Source organism: Bufo gargarizans, chromosome 1 (genome assembly GCF_014858855.1).
Source record: "Bufo gargarizans isolate SCDJY-AF-19 chromosome 1, ASM1485885v1, whole genome shotgun sequence".
Taxonomy (NCBI): Eukaryota; Metazoa; Chordata; class Amphibia; order Anura; family Bufonidae; genus Bufo; species Bufo gargarizans.
Genome location: NC_058080.1, coordinates 699915423 through 699933928, shown reverse-complemented (window position 1 = coordinate 699933928; position 18506 = coordinate 699915423). Strand labels below are relative to the sequence as shown.

Here is an 18506-nt window from a genome sequence, read left to right as displayed (position 1 = left end):
AGGTCATCAATATTAGAATCTAAGAAAAACCCTTTAATTTGTTATTCAGTCTTCTTGGGACATTCACTTTATCACTCACTGGTGGCCAGTTGGGTTGGAAACTTACATACTGTAAATGACTGATGTTACTGCATTACCTACAAAATTTGTGGATTACACTTGTTTTTTCCACAGGGATTTTTGTTCGGAAAAACCACAGCATAAGGCCCCATGCACACGGCCGTTGTTCACGGCCGTGTGCGGGCCGTGGAACCGCGGCCTGGATCCCTTCCTGTGAGCTGGAGCGCACGGCGTCACTGGTTGCTATGACGCCGTGCGCCCCCTGCTGCCGGCACAGTACAGTAATACACTGGTATAGATCATACCAGTGTATTACTGTATTGCGGCGGCAGCAGGGAGCGCACGGCGTCATAGCAACCAGTGACGCTGTGCGCTCCAGCTCACAGGAAGGGATCCAGGCCGCGGTTCCACGGCCGTGAACAACGGCCGTGTGCATGGGGCCTAATACAGTACCAGCAAAGTGGATGGAATTTGACAAGTCTTATGTACACTTTGTGTATTTTTTTACGCACGGAATTGACCTGCCATGAGGATTTTAACATTTTTAAACTCCGCTGTATGTTAATTGTGAGATTCCGCCCCATACACAGTGTTTTTTTTCCTCATAGATTTCAATGGGGTTGCTAAAAAAACTGAAAAACCACATAAAACTGCCCAAAGATGCACCAAAACCACGATAAATAGTGCTGATTTGTGCAATTTTAATGCAGATTTTAGCTTTTTAGAGGCTTGTATGTTTCTGATGTGAGTGGGGGGAGAATTTCTGATCTCTTCCTTGTGAGCAGAACACAATCTGATACCTCATAGCTGCTATTGTTTTGCATTTAGTTGCAAACTAACACAGTTGTAACACTGGCGTAGGAAACGCCAGCCTTCATATAATCTGCCTTATGGTGTCTGTAGATTTTTTGCAGTGTGGCTTTAAGTTAAAGAGGAAAAGTCACCTCCTCTGACATGTCCGCTGTAGTAACTACTTGTAGTAATTCCTCTTTAATAACAATTCTTGCTCTATGTTGTACCATTCCTCTGTTATTTTTACTAGAAGTTTATGAATGAATTGTCAGCAGCTTAAAAGGTACAGATGGGTGTTACCAGTTGGGGGGTGTCCCTGCAAAGTCTGACACCAGCAGCACTGATTGGACAGAGTCAGACACACTAGCAACTGGTAACGCCCAGCAGTACCTTTACTGTACATTGCTGGCAATTTATTTGTAAACGTTTAGCAGGAATAAAGGAATGGCACAGCATAGAGTCATAGGAATAGATGCTCCATAATTGTTGTTACATGGGGAATGCAAATAGTTGCTATGGCTAATTTCACACTAGTGAATGCATGCCCCGGACTACCGCTCCGGCCATATTGACTATAATGGGGGCGGGCTGGCGGCATCACAGCAAACGGAATAAAACTACATGTCGTAGCGCAGCAAAGATCCAACAGGCTGTTCACCCACCGTAACAGCCTGCCGGAGTTCCTTGCCGCTAGTGTGAAACTAGCCTAAAACTGTCAGGAGAGGTGACAGGTCCTCTTTGAGGGTGCATGCATATGGGGGAGTTGGAAGGGAGAGTTGACTGCCTAGAAAGCGTTTGGCCATCGGTTATCTAAATTGTATGGAAAAGTATGGCATCCATTAATGTATAATTTTTTTGTATGCATTAAACAGATGACAAAAACGTGATGTGAACCCATCCTTTACTGGGATGCAAAAAAAATTTGTGACTCTTTTAAAAGGCTCAGTTGATAAAACGGGCTTTACATCACTATGCTAAGCGGAGACTTCCGCCTTCAGTGAGCCCAGTGACGTCACAGGCACAGATGGGCGGTCTATAGCGCTGCCGGAGGCCGTTTTGGAGGCGGGTACTATGCTACTTTGCCTCCAAAACAGCCTAGGCCCTGCTCCACTCATATATAGTAAAAGAATAGCTTATATCCCGATTCAGCCCTGAACTTGGAGAACCCCTTTAAATACATGAGCAGCATTTCCTTTAGGCTATAGCATACCTGAAGATTTTAAATTCAGACCTCCACCTGAAACAAAATCAGAAGAGAATTACAAGAACTAGTCATGAGTGTCCTGGATCCATATATTTAAAAGGGTTGCCCAGTTCTGTGTCAGCTGATTGGCTGCAGCAGTCACGTGAGGTGGTCTCAGCATCATAGCTGCAGGACAGCCACAGTGGGAAAACCGCAGCGGTGGGGCACTTTCCAGGTGAGACATACTTTTTTGTTATAATAAGATAATATACTACAACTCCTGCTCCATTCACCTCTCCCTGAAGAAGAATCATACAGTGGGGATTTGGGAATTGTTCCAGTGCATGGTACAACCTGAGTATTAGCCACTGAGAGCAATCCGCCATATGTATGATATGAACTTGGTTCTGACATAACATGTGCTGTATTGTGCTCTGTTCTGGTTCTGCATTGATGTAACAAGCTTTGTTCTGGTGCCCTATTTATGTGCTTGGTTCTGATACCATTCTTGTTTCTTCCAGCGCACACCTATGGATGAGTTTAATATTGTGAGTGCAGGTAGGAAGGGATCTAAATTATCTGCATGCAAGTACACTGCACATTTTACACAGCATGTAATCAGGATTTTTATAACCCTATCTGTGGATGTTCTGAACCCCCAATGGGCCTCACAATCTAAGTTCCCTATCAGTATGTCTTTGGAGTGTGGGAGGAAATCGGAGTAACCGGAGGAAACCCATACAAACAGAGGGAGAACATACAAACTCCATGCAGATTCAAACCTAGGACCTGAGCGCTGCAAGGCACTATGTTGCCCAATGTCTACACGATGGTGTGTGGGGGTTGTCAATTTACTGTTCTCTTCAGGTTGCAGAAAGGATGGGTGCACTCCTGCCTGGTGATGATGGGAATACGGCTAAATATATATTTAAAAGACACATTTCCCCCCCAAAAAAAGTGGGGGGAAATGGCCGTGTGTCTTATAAAGCGTTATGGAAGCACTCACTAGTATGCATTAGGTTTCGGGAGTGGGGAAGAAGCGCTGCAGGTGCTTCCGGTACTCACCCTCCCTGGTCTTCTTTTCTGGGGCCAGCGCTGCACTGTCCTAACCCCATACAGCGTCAGGACGTAGTGCGCGCACTTTGACCTAACGCTGCACGCTGTCAGGTGACAGTGCAGCACGGGCCGGATAAGACGGGGAGCCTGACTTCTGCTGGAGATGAAGAGGAGCTGCGGCGCAGGAGAGGTAAGAGGAGTTTTTTATTTTATTCTGATCTGGGGTCCGATGGGGGTCAGAAACAAAGGTCTGATTTGAGATCTGATGGGGGTCTCACATAGAAGGCTGATATGGGGGTCTGATATGATGTCCTGATATTTATGGGGGTCTGATCTGAGGATCTGATCTGAGGTTTGATGAAAAATATATTTTTCTTATTTTCCTCCTCTAAAATCTGGGGTGTGTCTTATCATTGGGTGCGTCTTATAAAGCAAAAAATACGATTGATTACATATATATACAGGGGCGGACTGACCATTCGGGCACTTGGGCATGGACCGAGGGCCCGTGGCCACTAGGGGGTCCCGTGATAAGCTCCTGGTACCTTTAATTGGTTGCCAGCAGGGCCGTTTCTAGAGCCGGGCCAGGGCTGCCACCACATGGAGGAGACCGTACCGCTGGCCCTCTTCTCTATGGCTGCAGTATTTCCTGGGATAGAGGCTAGAGCAGCCTGTGCAGTGTGTGAGGGAGGAGGCGGGGCCTGTGGGAGCGTGTCAGGCAAGGAGGCGGGGCCTGTGTGAGAAGAGGACAAGGCACTGAGGGCTGTGTGGAGCGGCATAAGGGAGGAGGAGGAGGAGGAGGAGCTTATCTGGGGAGGATTTAGGCAGCTCTGACCTGTGAGGAACTTTCTTCAAATTGAGTACGAACCATAATGTACATGTGCTGGAGCCTGTGCATGATGGATGTTCAGTGTATGGAGGGGAGATACTGGGAAGGGGGGGGGGTGCTCATTATATGAGGGGAGATGTTGGTGGGTGCTCAGTGTATAAGGGGAGATGCTGGGGGGTGCTCAGTGTATGAGGGGAGATGCTGGGGCGGGGGGGCCGGGGGTTGCTGAGTACATGAGGGGAGATGCTGGAGAGTGCTCAGTATATGAGGGGAGATGCTGGGGTGGGGGGGTGCTCAGTATATGAGGGGAGATGTTGGCGGGTGCTCAGTGTATGAGGGGAGATGCTGGGGGGTGCTCAGTGTATGAGGGGAGATGTTGGGGCGGGGGGGGTGCTGAGTACATGAGTGGAGATGCTGGGGGGTGCTCAGTATACGAGGAGAGATGCTGGGGCGGGGGGTGCTCAGTACATGAGGGGAGATGCTGGGGGGGTGCTCAGTACATGAGGGGAGATGCTGGGGGGGTGCTCAGTGTATGAGGGGAGAAGCTGGGGGAGGGTGCTCAGTACATGAGGGGAGATGCTGGGGGGGTGCTCAGTATATAAGTGGAGATGCTGGGGGGGTGCTCACTATATGAGGGGAGATACTGGGGGATGCTCAGTATATGAGGAGAGATGTCGGGGGGTGCTCAGTACATGAGGGGAGACGCTGGGGGGGGTGCTCAGTGTATGAGGGGAGATGCTGGGGCAGGGGGGTGCTCAGTATATGAGAGGAGATGCTGGGGGTGCTCAGTATATGAGGGGAGATGCTGGGGGTGCTCAGTATATGAGGGGAGATGCTGGGGGTGCTCAGGATATGAGAGGAGATGCTGGGGGTGGGGTGCTTAGTATTTGAGGGGAGATGCTGGGGGTGGGGTACTCAGTATATGAGGGGAGATGCTGGGGGTGGGGTGCTCAGTATATGAGAGGAGATGCTGGGGCGGGGGGGGGTGCTCAGTATATGAGGGGAAGATGCTGGGGGTGGGGTGCTCGGTATATGAGAGGAGATGCTGGTGGGGGTGGGGTGCTCAGTTTATGAGAGGAGATGCTGGGGCGGGGGTGCTCAGTATATGAGGGGAGATGCTGTGTGGAGGATGGGGGTGCTCAGTGTATGAGGGGAGATACTGTGTGGAGGATGGGGGTGTTCAGTGTATGAAGGGAGATGCTGTGGAGGATGGGGGTGCTCAGTATATGAGGGGAGATGCTGTGGAGGATGGGGGTGCTCAGTATATGAGGGGAGATGCTGTGGAGGATAGGGGTGCTCAGTGTATGAGGGGAGATACTGTGGAGGATGGGGGTGCTCAGTGTATGAGGGGAGATACTGTGTGGAGGATGGGGGTGCTCAGTGTATGAGGGGAGATGCTGTGGAGGATGGGGGTGCTCAGTGTATGAGGGGAGATACTGTGTGGAGGATGGGGGTGTTCAGTGTATGAGGGGAGATACTGTGGAGGATAGGGGTGCTCAGTGTATGAGGGGAGATGCTGTGGAGGATGGGGGTTCTCAATGTATGTGGGTAGATACTGTGGGGGATGGGGGTGCTCAGTGTATGAGGGGAGATACTGTGTGGAGGATGGGGGTGCTCAGTGTATGAGGGGAGATACTGTGGAGGATAGGGGTGCTCAGTGTATGAGGGGAGATGCTGTGGAGGATGGGGGTGCTCAGTGTATGAGGGGAGATACTGTGGAGGATGGGGGTGCCTAGTGTATGAGGGGAGATACTGTGTAAAGGATGGGTTGCTCAGTGTTTGAGGGGAGATACTGTGGAGGATGGAGGTGCTCAGTGTATGAGGGGAGATACTGTGGAGGATGGGGGTGCTTAGTGTATGAGGGGATATACTGTGTGGAGGATGGGGGTGCTCAGTGTATGAGGGGAGATGGTGTGGAGGATGGGGGTGCTCAGTGTATGAGCTGAGATACTGTGGAGGATGGGGGTGTTCGGTGTATGAGGGGAGATACTGTGGAGGATGGAGGTGCTTAGTGTATGAGGAGATATACTGTGTGGAGGATGGGGGTGCTCAGTGTATGAGGGGAGATGGTGTGGAGGATGGGGGTGCTCAGTGTATGAGGGGAGATACTGTGGAGGATGGGGGTGCTCAGTGTATGAGGGGAGATACTGTGGAGGATGGGGGTGCTCAGTACATGAGGGGAGATACTGTGGATGATGGGGGTGCTCAGTGTATGAGGGGAGATATTGTGTGGAGGATAGGGGTGCTCAGTGTATGAGGGGAGATACTGTGTGGAGGATGGGGGTGCTCAGTGTATGAGGGGAGATGCTGTGCAGGATGGGGGTGCTCAGTGTATGAGGGGAGATACTGTGGATGATGGGGTGCTCAGTGTATGAAGGGAGATACTGTGAAGGATGAGGGATCTCAGTGTATGTGGGTAGATACTGCGGCGGCACTACTGCTGCGCAAATGACCTGGCGCTGTGTGATGTCAGGACATAGTGCAGCACTGGCGCCAGGACACAGCGCTAAATCAAGAGCGATGGCGCCTGGAGGAGGAGCAGAGAGGGGAGTATACACCATATATATATATATATATATATATATATTTTCTAGTCTGAGGGCTGCATTTAGTTTACTAAGGAGTGAGGTGGATGTTATAGGGGTGACAGGGGTCTGGATAAATTTGAGACCTGTATACATTTGTGGGCTGATCTGTTTGAATTTGGGGTTGTTCTGGGGTCTGAATGGAGTTGGGACTGACTTGGGGGCTGATCTGGAATCTGGATTATTTTTGAGATCTGGTCTGGAGGTCTGCATTAATTTGGGGATCTCATGTGGGCTCATGTGTTAAGTAGGGTTTATCTAGCTGTGTAGAATTCATTTTTGAAAACTGATTTAAATGTGAAAAAAATAAGTAGTGATCAATCTCTGATCCCTGCCGCACTTCTTCCACTACTTCCCGTATCCTGGTCTATGTAATACTATACAAAATCAAGAGTTTTTATTGGTACATATAGAGTTGCAACCATTTCTGGCCACACAGACATTAAGAACACTTAAAATGTCACTCAGACTGCAGATGTGTGGTAATTACACTACATATTAATAAAGTGCAAGTGCCTACATAAATACAAACCCAAAAAATCCGGATTCATTTTTGAATCCAAAGGTCCTCAATGGGGATGTGTCCCTTGTGGGCATTGTACAACATGTAGAGCCATCATAAAGACCAAAACTTTTGAAGACTCCTCGGGCAAGGTGAGCTATAATATTGTCCATTTCATCAACTGTAGTGTTACAGGAGTCATATATCATGCCACATGTCCATGTGGCTTGATATATATTGGTATGACGACCCGTGAACTTCGGGTCCGAATACAGGAACACCAAAAAGATATCTGGGCGGCTGCCAAAATTGGTGATGGAGATAAGGATAAGCTTGTAAAATTAAAACCGATTGCAAAGCATTTCCGCCATAAACATAACAACTGTTGGCAAGATTTAAAATTTAGGGGGATAGGGTTTCCCTGGGTGCGCGAGGTGGTGATTTGTTTAAACGGCTGGAGCAGGTTGAAAGCAAGTGGATTGTGAAATTGAACACTCAGGTGCCATTTGGCTTGAATGACAAGATTCCATTTGCTTCGTTCTTGTAGGATGCAGCATCATCCCTGATATGTGGTGTTTTAGATAATTAGGATGTCTATGTTTTTAGGTCTTTCTAACCGGGATCTTGAGGTGTGGTGTATGATATTTACTAACATGTTTCTCTCTATCTATATATGTAGGATATGTGTGTATTATGGCCGAGGAATATGAACATTGGGAATCCACCTTCTCCATGATGATATAGCCACCATATATATTTGTCCTGTATACAATCTCTACAGACAAGTGGGCTAACTCTTTGGATTGTGGTCCATTACATATCGGCACTATGTTATGGATTTTATGTATATCTATGTTATGTGGGCACTTGATATATATGCTATATGGTAATGTAGCTTGGTATTAAATATGTGGATGGATGAGGGGACCTTCTTTTTCATGTCTGTGTTATGGTAGTTTGCATGGCAGACGTGAACAATTGGTGTCCTCTCTGTCATTCTATACTCAGTCACTGGTATTATGAGTGATATATCTAGGCATGATATATTTACATAATAGTATTTCACCTTTATAGTACTTCTTATTGTTTTTTACACTTGGATTTTGTATCCTTTTCCCCTTTCTTTGTTCCCTTGTTTCTCCCCCCCCCCTTTTTTTCTTATTTTTCACTATCTCTTTATTACCATTATTTCTTTTTTTAGTGTCACTTTGTGTGGTTTTTATTCCTTTAATTAATCATGTTGGGTGGGATTGAGTCTGTATGAGAATCATGTATTTCACTTGTAATTGTAACAATTATGTATTACATTGGTATTTGTACTTTCAATTTATGTGCACTTTTTTGTAACCATCTAAAGATACACTGTATACTGAATATTGTGGTATACATACACAATGTGTTATATGTATAATTATATGCCCATAATTGGTATTATATTGTTTCAGGTGAATTTATATGTTTTTTGGGAGTCCCCATATAGAAAATTAATGGGGTGTTTATTTATATTTCACTGTTAGGAATAGTGTAGATTTATACTGATGTGCAATCTTAAGAATAGTCTGGGGACATTAAGTAATATTTATTGGGCGAGATATTGTGCCCATACACATGTGGATGTAATACTTAGGACAGTGGACACATTGATTGAGAGAGGATTTGTGATGGTTACTTTCCCTCACCCAATATGGAGCTCATAGTGCGCGCGTCCTTCTGCGCAGCCGCGGGCGTGCTGACGCGGTCTTGGCTCTGACGTGGGACGCCCTGTGCTCTGTTGAGCGCGGCCGTCCCGCGTCATCGCTGCGACCGCAGACGCAAGCACCGTTGGTGCGCGGCGGTTCGTGCGCCACAGCATACGATGCAAGTGAATTTTGATTATACAGGTGAGGAGTTTTGGTACCCTGCCCTCTCATCGATGTGTCTTTAGTCCATTGGCTAGATAGAGACTGTTCCGCCCATCCCAGTGACGATATATACCCGGCTATTAAGTGTTTGTCATTACCCCTTGAAAAAGCTGACGACGAAAAACGCGCGTCGGGGCACGGACTGGAGGTGTTGTGGTGGATATGTGGTCAGTATGCTTTACTCTCTGTTTATTGTATTAAGTCTGAATATAGCATAGTGTGAGTTGATGTCCATATGGTCCTGGGTCTACAATTGGACCTTGTGATAATACATTGTGGACTGGACAATACTCTTGTTAGGTACTGACTGTATCTTTTTGGTTTGTATATATGTAGGCACTTGCACTTTATTAATATGTACTGTAATTACTACACATCTGCAGTCTGAGTGACATTTTAAGTGTTCTTAATGTCTGTGTGGCCAGAAATGGTTGCAACTCTATATGTACTAATAAAAACTCTTGATTTTGTATAAAGTCATGTGTTGGAGTTGCAATTTGTGATTTAAATTAGATCCACATATCGATTATTGGTTGCGCTATAGGTGATATTGGGTCGCTTACATAGTAAGTAAAAGGGAAAAGTTGTTGGTTTATCTATGTAATTCTATGTCCCCCTCCACTGAGACATGAGACCATTGCAATTTTGTGAGCGGTGGGACAAAAAAAGTTTCACGACTTATTATGTTATCATGTTCTCAGCAGTGTGAAAGTAAACTAATGTAGGCACATGGGCAGCACTGGGCATCGTATTGGCGGACACTACAGGGTGGCAGTGTTAAAGGGGGCAGCTATATAGGGGGTCATTTGCTATAGAGGGTTGGGGTGGACTGCAGAAACAACAAGCCAAAGTCAAAGGTATCAGCTGAATTCCCTGGTCCCTAATGCTAAATCGGTAACAGATCTCCTCTACCCTGTGTCATTTATTAATACTGGTGTCTTTTTATGTGACAGAGGGCGCTGCGCCCCTGGCCGAAGACGTCTGCGCATGAGCTTCTGGAAACAAATTCAAAAGAAAAGGAAAGTGAACAAACTGAAATCTGTGGAGACGTCGCCTGTAAGTCACTGGGTTTACCTTGGGTAACTGATTCTTTTAAAATACACTACTCACCCATTCTTCGCTGAGGCATACTACTACAGCTCATAAGTAATTGTCGACCACTACCCATTAGTGGCATTGGTGCGCTATACATCATACCTGGGGAAATAAATGAAGGAAAACAACATTTAAAAAAAACATGATTGTTATGTCATTTCACATGGACAAATAAATGGGGATTAGTATTTGTAGAAATGCTCATTGCTGATAATTGCTCTGTGTAGAGGTGCTCATTCATTGGGTGATGGTCTCAGTAGATCGCCCCATGTAGACAGGGATCTGCTCTGTATAGGGACAAGCAATTGCAGTAGTGATCGCTAGTCCTCATACAGTGGAAGTGATTGCTGCATGTAATTGCCGCTCTCATCTCCCTAAAATTTCACAGGAAGTCTGAGAAGATCCCTGTTTAGAGGAAACTAATAATCAATTGCCAATATCATATTCTGTGCAGTGTATGAGTCCTCACTTTTGATGTACCAAAAGGTTTTCACATAACCTTGTTGTACTAGAAAGGGTTTCATGGTGTGACATCTGTTGCTGCCCCCATGATGCAGGATGGCAGCTAGGTCATACCCAGACAAGACAGTCAAACTGATTGGAGACGGCAATGGCGTTCGAGAAAACACAATCCTTGTTAATAATAATATGATAACTCTTAATGTTGGCCTGCAAATTGTAAGAAGAATGCCCTAATGGAAGTTGGCCATAAAAATGGCTTATAAGACCCATGTTTTGAGACCCGAGCCAGGTCTCTGGTGGTCTTCTCTGTGCGGGGGGCAATGTGTGCACGTATTCTCATTATTTATTTGCTTCTCTCAGACTCTTCTTAGTGTAACCCCTCTATTCTAGATAAACTCTTCTCATACTTCCACTGTGAGACAAGGAATTATTGAAGAGTGCAGACCTTCTTCAGCAACATCCAAAACTCCTTCTCAAAAGCATTCAGGTATTTACTGTAAAATCTTTAGTGTGACTGAGTGAAAGTGTTCAAAGCTTCTTGTCGTGCATCAGCCCATTTAACCAAAGTAAAAACACAAATGCAATCGCACTCTGCAACCAGCACTCTGCCCTGCCTCTATGCTGGATGTTGAATAATGCATTGGTGTACATTTTGGCCAAAGCGTAATAAGCCACTCACCGCGTCAAGGTCGCCTCTATGAGTGGCACACATTAATCAAAATTTACCGAAATTGTTGCAAAAAAAAAAAATGACATTTTTCACTTTCTGTTGTAAATTTTTTCAAATAAAACTACATTTCTATATACATTTTTCTCTAACTGTATTTTTCTATATGTCTTTGATAAAAAAAAATGCAATAAGTGTATATTTTTTGGTTTGGGTAAAAGTTATAGCGTTTACAAACTATGGTGCAAAAATGTGAATTTACGCACTTTGACTTTCTGAGCACCTGTCATGTTTCCTGAGGTTCTACAATGCCCAGACAGTATAAATACCCCACAAATGACCCCATTTCGGAAAGTAGACACCCTAAGGTATTCACTGATGGGCATAGTGAGTTCATGGAAGTTTTTATTTTTTGTCACATGTTAGCGGAAAATGATATATATTTTTTTTCTTACAAAGTCTCATATTCCACTAACTTGTGACAAAAAATACAATTTAAAGGGAACCTGTCACCCAAAAATCGCCTATTAAGCTGTTTACAGTACCTTATAGTGCTGTATAGTCGTTTCCTGATGCACTTTTTGTTAGTTTTGCAGCATGTATGCTCAGTCAGAAATCGATGTTATATTCAGCTGCTGCCCCGTGCTTCAAGTCAGGCTTGAAGTCACGGGGGCAGCGGCCTCGGCGTCTTACATGGCCCTCTCCCCGCCCCCTGCCTCTGTGACTGACAGCCGAAATCCGATTCCGGGACCGCGCTCAACGGCCGCATGCGCAGTAAAGGGCGGCAGGAGCGCGGTCCCGGCTGCCGCGCGTACTACGCGCCGTCTTACTTTCGCCGCACTGCGCATGCGCCCGACATCCTGTATCAAACGCGCCCGCACCCAGATGCCCTTTACTGCGCATGCGGCCGTTGAGCGCGGTCCCGGAATCGGATTTCGGCTGTCAGTCACAGAGGCAGGGGGCGGGGAGAGGGCCATGTAAGACGCCGAGGCCGCTGCCCCCGTGACTTCAAGCCTGACTTGAAGCACGGGGCAGCAGCTGAATATAACATCGATTTCTGACTGAGCATACATGCTGCAAAACTAACAAAAAGTGCATCAGGAAACGACTATACAGCACTATAAGGTACTGTAAACAGCTTAATAGGCGATTTTTGGGTGACAGGTTCCCTTTAACATTAACTCACCATACCCCTCACGGAATACCTTGGGGTGTCTTCTTTCCAAAATGGGGTCACTTGTAGGGTATTTATACTGCCCTAGCATTTTAGGGGACCTAAAGCGTGAAAAGTAGTTTGGAATCCAAATGTGTAAAAAATGCCCTGTGAAATCGTAAAGATACTCATTGGAATTTGGGCCCCTTTGCGCACCTAGGCTGCAAAAAAGTGTCACACATGTGGTATCGCCGTACTCAGGAGAAGTAGGGCAATGTGTTTTGGGGTGTATTTTTACATATACCCATACTGTGTGAGATAAATATCTCTGTAAAAGACAACTTATCCCATTTTTTTATACAAAGTTGTCATTTTACAGAGATATTTCTCTCACCCAGCATGGGTATATGTAAAAATACACCCCAAAACACATTGCCCTACTTCTTTTGAGTACGGCGATACCACGTGTGTGACACTTTTTTGCAGCCTAGGTGCGCAAAGGGGCCCAAATTCCAATGAGTACCTTTTAGGAGGGCATTTTTAGGCATTTGGATTCCAGACTTCTTCTCACGCTTTAGGGCCCCTAAAATGCCAGGGCAGTAAAAATACCCCACGTGACCCTATTTTGGAAAGAAAACACCCCAAGGTATTCCGTGAGGGGCATAGCGAGTTCCTAGAATATTTTTATTTTGGCACAAGTTAGCGGAAAAAGATTTTTTTTTTCTCTTACAAAGTCTCATATTCCACTAACTTGTGACAAAAAATAAAATTTTACATGAACTTGTCATGCCCCTCACGAAATACCTTGGGGTGTCTTCTTTCCAAAATGGGGTCACTTGTGGGGTATTTATACTGCCCTGGCATTTTAGGGGACCTAAAGCGTGAAAAGAAGTCTGGAATATAAATGTCTAAAAGAATTTACGCATTTGGATCCTGTGAGGGGTATGGTGAGTTCATGTGAGATTTAATTTTTTGTCACAAGTTAGTGGGGGGGGGGGGGGGGGGGGGAAACATTTCCACTAACTTGGCCCAAGAAAAAAAAATCTTCTATGAACTCGCCATGCCCCTCAAAAGTGATCTTTATAGCGCAACAGCGATTTTACTGTGTTTTTGCAGTGATGAGAAAAAAAAAATTCTGTCACTGCGGTGGGGCGGACTGAACGCAAGTGTGCGCACAAGATCAGGCTTGATCGGGCGAACACTGCGTTTTTTGTAGAGCCTATAGAACATGTCCTATTCTTGTCCGCAATTGCGGACAAGAAAAGGCATTTTCTATATAGTTCCGTGTTTTGCAGATCTGCGGTGTCCGTGTTTTGCAGATCCGTGGATCTGCAAAACACATACGGACGTCTGAATGGAGCCTTACAGAGGGGTGATCAGGCAGTCTATATGGGGTGATCAGGGGTTAATAAGTGACGGGGGGGGGGTGTAGTGTAGTGTGGTGCGCTACTTACAGAGCTGCCTGTGTCCTCTGGTGGTCAATCCAAGCAAAAGGGACCACCAGAGGACCAGGTATATCAGACACTGTTAACCAAACAGAGTCTGATATACCTTTCAAGGGTTAGAAAAATCACATCTACAGCCTGCCAGCGAATGATCGCCGCTGGCAGGCTGTAGATCAACTAGTTTACCTTCTGATCCTGTGAGCGCGCATTCACAGGAAATCTAACGATATGGCACGCCGACGCGTCAAGGAGAAACAGACCGACCACCCACAGGACGCATCCGTGCGTTAGGCGGTCGGGAGCTGGTTAAAAACTGGAAGGATAGTGGGGACCCATTGTATTCAAAGAAAAAATGTGGTGGGAAAAGAATCCTGAAAGATGTGATTGGCGATCACTTAAATGTTTGGGGAAATCAAATCGAAGAAAAACACCAGTAGAACTCAGGGCTATGTTTAATAGTGAAAGTAAGAGCATTTCCACACGCACAATGCGTAGGGAACTCAAGGGATTGGGAATGAACAGGTGTGTAGCCGTAAGAAAACCACTAATCAGTGAGGAAAACCAGAAAAAAAGACTTCAATTTGCTAGGGAGCATAAAGATTGGACTCTGGAGCAATGGAAGAAGGTCATGTGGTCTGATGAGTCCAGATTTACCCTGTTCCAGAGTGATGGGCGCATCAGGGTAAGAAGAGAGGCAGATGAATTGATGCACCCATCATGCCTAGTGCCTACTGTACAAACCTGTGGGGGCAGTGCTATGATCTGGGGTTGCTGCAGTTGGTCAGGTCTAGGTTCAGCAACAGTATGTGCTCCAAGAATGAGGTCAGCTGACTACCTGAACATACTGAATGACCAGGTTATTCCATCAATGGGTTTGTTCTTCCCTGATTTATTTACATTTGACCCTATTAATACGTGTTGAGATGTAACAATCACATTATTTACAATTGGTCAATAGACCATTAATGTCTCTAGGTTAACACGTATTGATTTGATACTAAAATTTAAATTTAAAATTAACTCGAACTGTATTAAAATTATCAGCTGTGCCTGCTCTGTCAATAGCTGTCATCCGTCTATAAAAGATTACCACTAGAGGGCAACCTTCAGTTATGACTGTGTGTCTATTTACAGAGTTGTTTTCACAGTGCACTACCTCCTAGCAGTGGCAACTCCCCTAGTGTTACTTTAATCATGTATCACTTCATTATTGGCAGGCTCACGCTGGCTAAAACACACATTATTTACTATCTGCCCCCCGACATGTTTCGCCAAATGCCTTGGTGTCTTCAGGGGTATGGGCAGTGAATGTGTTGGGGGCGGGCACGGGCGTTTTAAAACCTCCCTCCTTACATCATGCTGGCGCTGGCTACTCTGTATCTATTTTACTTCTGGGCCGGCTAGCCAGCCTATCACTGTTAACTTCTCAGGGATCACGTGACGAGTGGGTCGTCCCTCTCTTTTGTAGCCAATAGTAATGCGACTGCGCTTTCAGTACCTGCGCGTGGACTTTATGCTGGCCGCATTCATAGTCTCTCATTGCGCATGTCTAGGCACTTATAACTTTCCCTGCTGTCAGTACGCCGGCATCGGCTTGTGAATTGGCTCATCATCTTCGGGACGTATTCTGCAGACGACCCAAATACTTTATGAACTTTATATTTATGTGTATTCGCTGCCGTTCTGTCACCATCTCATCTGTCTGGATGTTTGGGATTATTATCGTTCAGGTATTATAATCTCCTGCATTCACTCGATATCTTAGAATAATCGCATTTATTCTTTATTGTACATGTGCTGGGCTTACTTTATGAACTGTTTAACTCATCCCTCCGATACGTGACAGAATTGCAGCTAGTACACAGTTTGCTTATAGGACTATATTTGTTTTTCCATAGCTACTTATTAGTACAGATGTAGGGTCTTCCCACTTGTTTGTGTCTTACATCCCATTTATAAATTTAACTGGGACTAGATAGAGTGGTGGAATTCTCTCTCTTCTTAATTATTGATATACGTGCTATCATATATCTACTGTTGAGCCGGACCCATACTCTCTGATTAATTGTTCCAGGGTTTTGATGTTTTTCTATGTGTTTTTTAGTTTTTTAGAGATTTCCAGAATGCTCAACCTCTCTAGTTCTCATTTCAAATGATACTCTCCAGGTAAGTATATATATATATATTCTTCCCCTATTTTATTTTTATATTATCTTAGATTTACAGTTTTTATTTTTATTATTATCTTAATATATACCTATATTTTTATTATTTTATACATGCTTTTATATATTTTTATTACTTTAGCTTTTATTTATATTTTATTAATATTTTTAAATTATTTTATTGCTGTTATTATTATTTATCTGGAGATCCTTCCCATATGTTCTGAAAAGATTTTTCATTTTTTTTTTTTTTTTATTATTTAAAAAACAATAGATACATTAATACCTTAATTACATTACGGGTTTATCACAGCCGGTTGTCCGCCCCGTTATTGACTAACGTATAGTTCTATAGTTAATTATTCTCTACTGTATTTTAGTTTATTATGAAAATTATTGGAATCTCTCAAAGGAACGAGGTATAAGTAAAGCCTTCATTCAGACCATGCGGGGTTAGGCTACCCAGGCGGTATATCCAACAGGTTTCTTCCTGTTTTAGTCTCTTATCCAAGTTGCACATTCTTGGGCCTAACTTAAGTTTTTGTATCCCCCATACTTGTAAATTTTTACTATTTCCATTATGTTTGTTATGTATATGTCTTGAGAGGGGCGTATCGCTGATGGTATTAATAGTGCTGAGATGTTTAGAGATGCGCCTTCTTAATTCTTGTGTGGTTTTGCCCACATAGATTTTCTGACAGCCACATTGTATGGCATATATTGCGCCCATTGATTTGCAGTTTATATATTCATTAATATAATATGTTTTGTTGTCAACTGGATTGAGAAAATCTCTTCTTGGTATAATTTTTCCACAGAAACTGCAATCGCCACAAGGATACGATCCCACCGTCCGGAGCCAGGTAGATCTATCTTGTGCTCTACTAGGGGTAAAGTGACTATGCACTCATTTTTCCTTTATATTTTGACCCCTCCTGTATGTAATAGCTGGCTTTGGGGTAATGATCTCCTGTAGTTCATCATCTGAGAGTAGTATATGCCAGTGTCGTCTTAGGATACTACGTATCTTTTTGTTTTGTCCGTCATAATTTCTTATACATCGCATTACATTCACTTCTCGGTCTCTGGATTGTTTGCTACTGAGAAGTAAAGTGGTTCTGTCACTTTTCTTGGCCCGGTTATATGCATAATGTAGTTTTTTTGGGGGTATCCTCTTGATAAAAATCTCTCATAGAGAAGCCTGCACTCTTGCTCAAACCCTTCAACTGTGGAGCAATTCCGTTTTGCCCGAAGGTATTGTCCAATGGGAATTCCTTTTTTAAGGGTAGTGGGATGGTGACTTTGCCAGTGTAATAGGTTATTTGTAGAGGTACGCTTCCTATATATGGTGGTTTTGACGCTGCCGTCATCTTCCAGGGTAATGGTAAGGTCTAAAACATTAATTGTTCTCTCATCTATTTCAGCGGTAAATTTTAGGCCTAGCGAGTTCTCATTAAGTTCCTTGACAAACTCAAGGAAATGTGTGCTCGTGCTGTCCCATAAAATTTAAATATCGTCTATAAAATTACCCCACATACTTTACTGGGGTCGTTTTATTATGCATATAACCGGGCCAAGAAAAGTGACAGAACCACTTTACTTCTCAGTAGCAAACAATCCAAAGACCGAGAAGTGAATGTAATACGATGTATAGGCAATTATGACAGACAAAACGAAAAGATATGTAGTATCCTAAGACGACACTGGCATATACTACTCTCCGATGATGAACTACAGGAGATCATTACCCCAAAGCCAGCTATTACATACAGGAGGGGACAAAATATAAAGGAAATATTAGTGCATAGTCACTTTACCCCTAGTAGAGCACAAGATAGATCTACCTGGCTCCGGACGGTGGGATCGTATCCTTGTGGCGATTGCAGTTTCTGTGGAAAAATGATACCAAGAAGAGATTTTCTCAATCCAGTTGACAACAAAAAATATTATATTAATGAATATATAAACTGCAAATCAATGGGAGTAATATATGCTATACAATGTGGCTGTCATAAAATCTATGTGGGCAAAACCACACAAGAATTAAGAAGGCGCATCTCTAAACATCTCAGCACTATTAATACCATCAGCGATACGCCCCTCTTAAGACAATATATATATATAACAAACATAATGGAAATAGTCAAAATTTACAAGTATGGGGTATACAAAAACTTAAGTTAGGCCCAAGAATGGGCAACTTGGATAAGAGGCTACAACAGGAAAAAACCCGTTGGATATAACGCCTGGGTAGCCTAACCCCGCATGGTCTGAATGAAGGCTTTACTTATACCTCGTTCCTTTGAGAGATTCCAATAATTTTCATAATAAACTAAAATACAGTAGAGAATAATTAACTATAGAACTATACGTTAGTCAATAACGGGGCGGACAACCGGCTGTGATAAACCCGTAATGTAATTAAGGTATTAATGTATCTATTTTTTTTAAAATAATTAAAAAACTAAGAAAAATCTTTTCATAACATATGGGAAGGATCTCCAGATAAATAATAATAACAGCAATAAAATAATTAAAAATATTTAAAAAATATTAATAAAAGATAAAGTAATAAAAATATATAAAAGCATGTATAAAATAATAAAAATAT

The 18506-nt window shown here is 43.9% G+C and overlaps 1 protein-coding gene across 7 annotated transcripts in view; it reads right to left on the bottom strand.

Annotated features, from left to right (window-relative positions):
* Positions 1-18506, bottom strand: part of LOC122924803 (von Willebrand factor A domain-containing protein 5A-like) — a 131068-nt gene that overhangs the window by 25198 nt on the left and 87364 nt on the right. For 4 of the 7 annotated variants that reach the window (XM_044276238.1, XM_044276239.1, XM_044276242.1 and 1 more), the window contains 2 exons: positions 10019-10105; positions 2063-2089 (listed from right to left, as the gene is read on the bottom strand). In XM_044276238.1, coding sequence (XP_044132173.1) covers positions 2063-2089; positions 10019-10105 — 114 coding nt within the window. The remainder of the gene's footprint in view (positions 1-2062; positions 2090-10018; positions 10106-18506) is intronic. The other 3 variants (XM_044276240.1, XM_044276241.1, XM_044276244.1) reach the window with 1 other exon arrangement.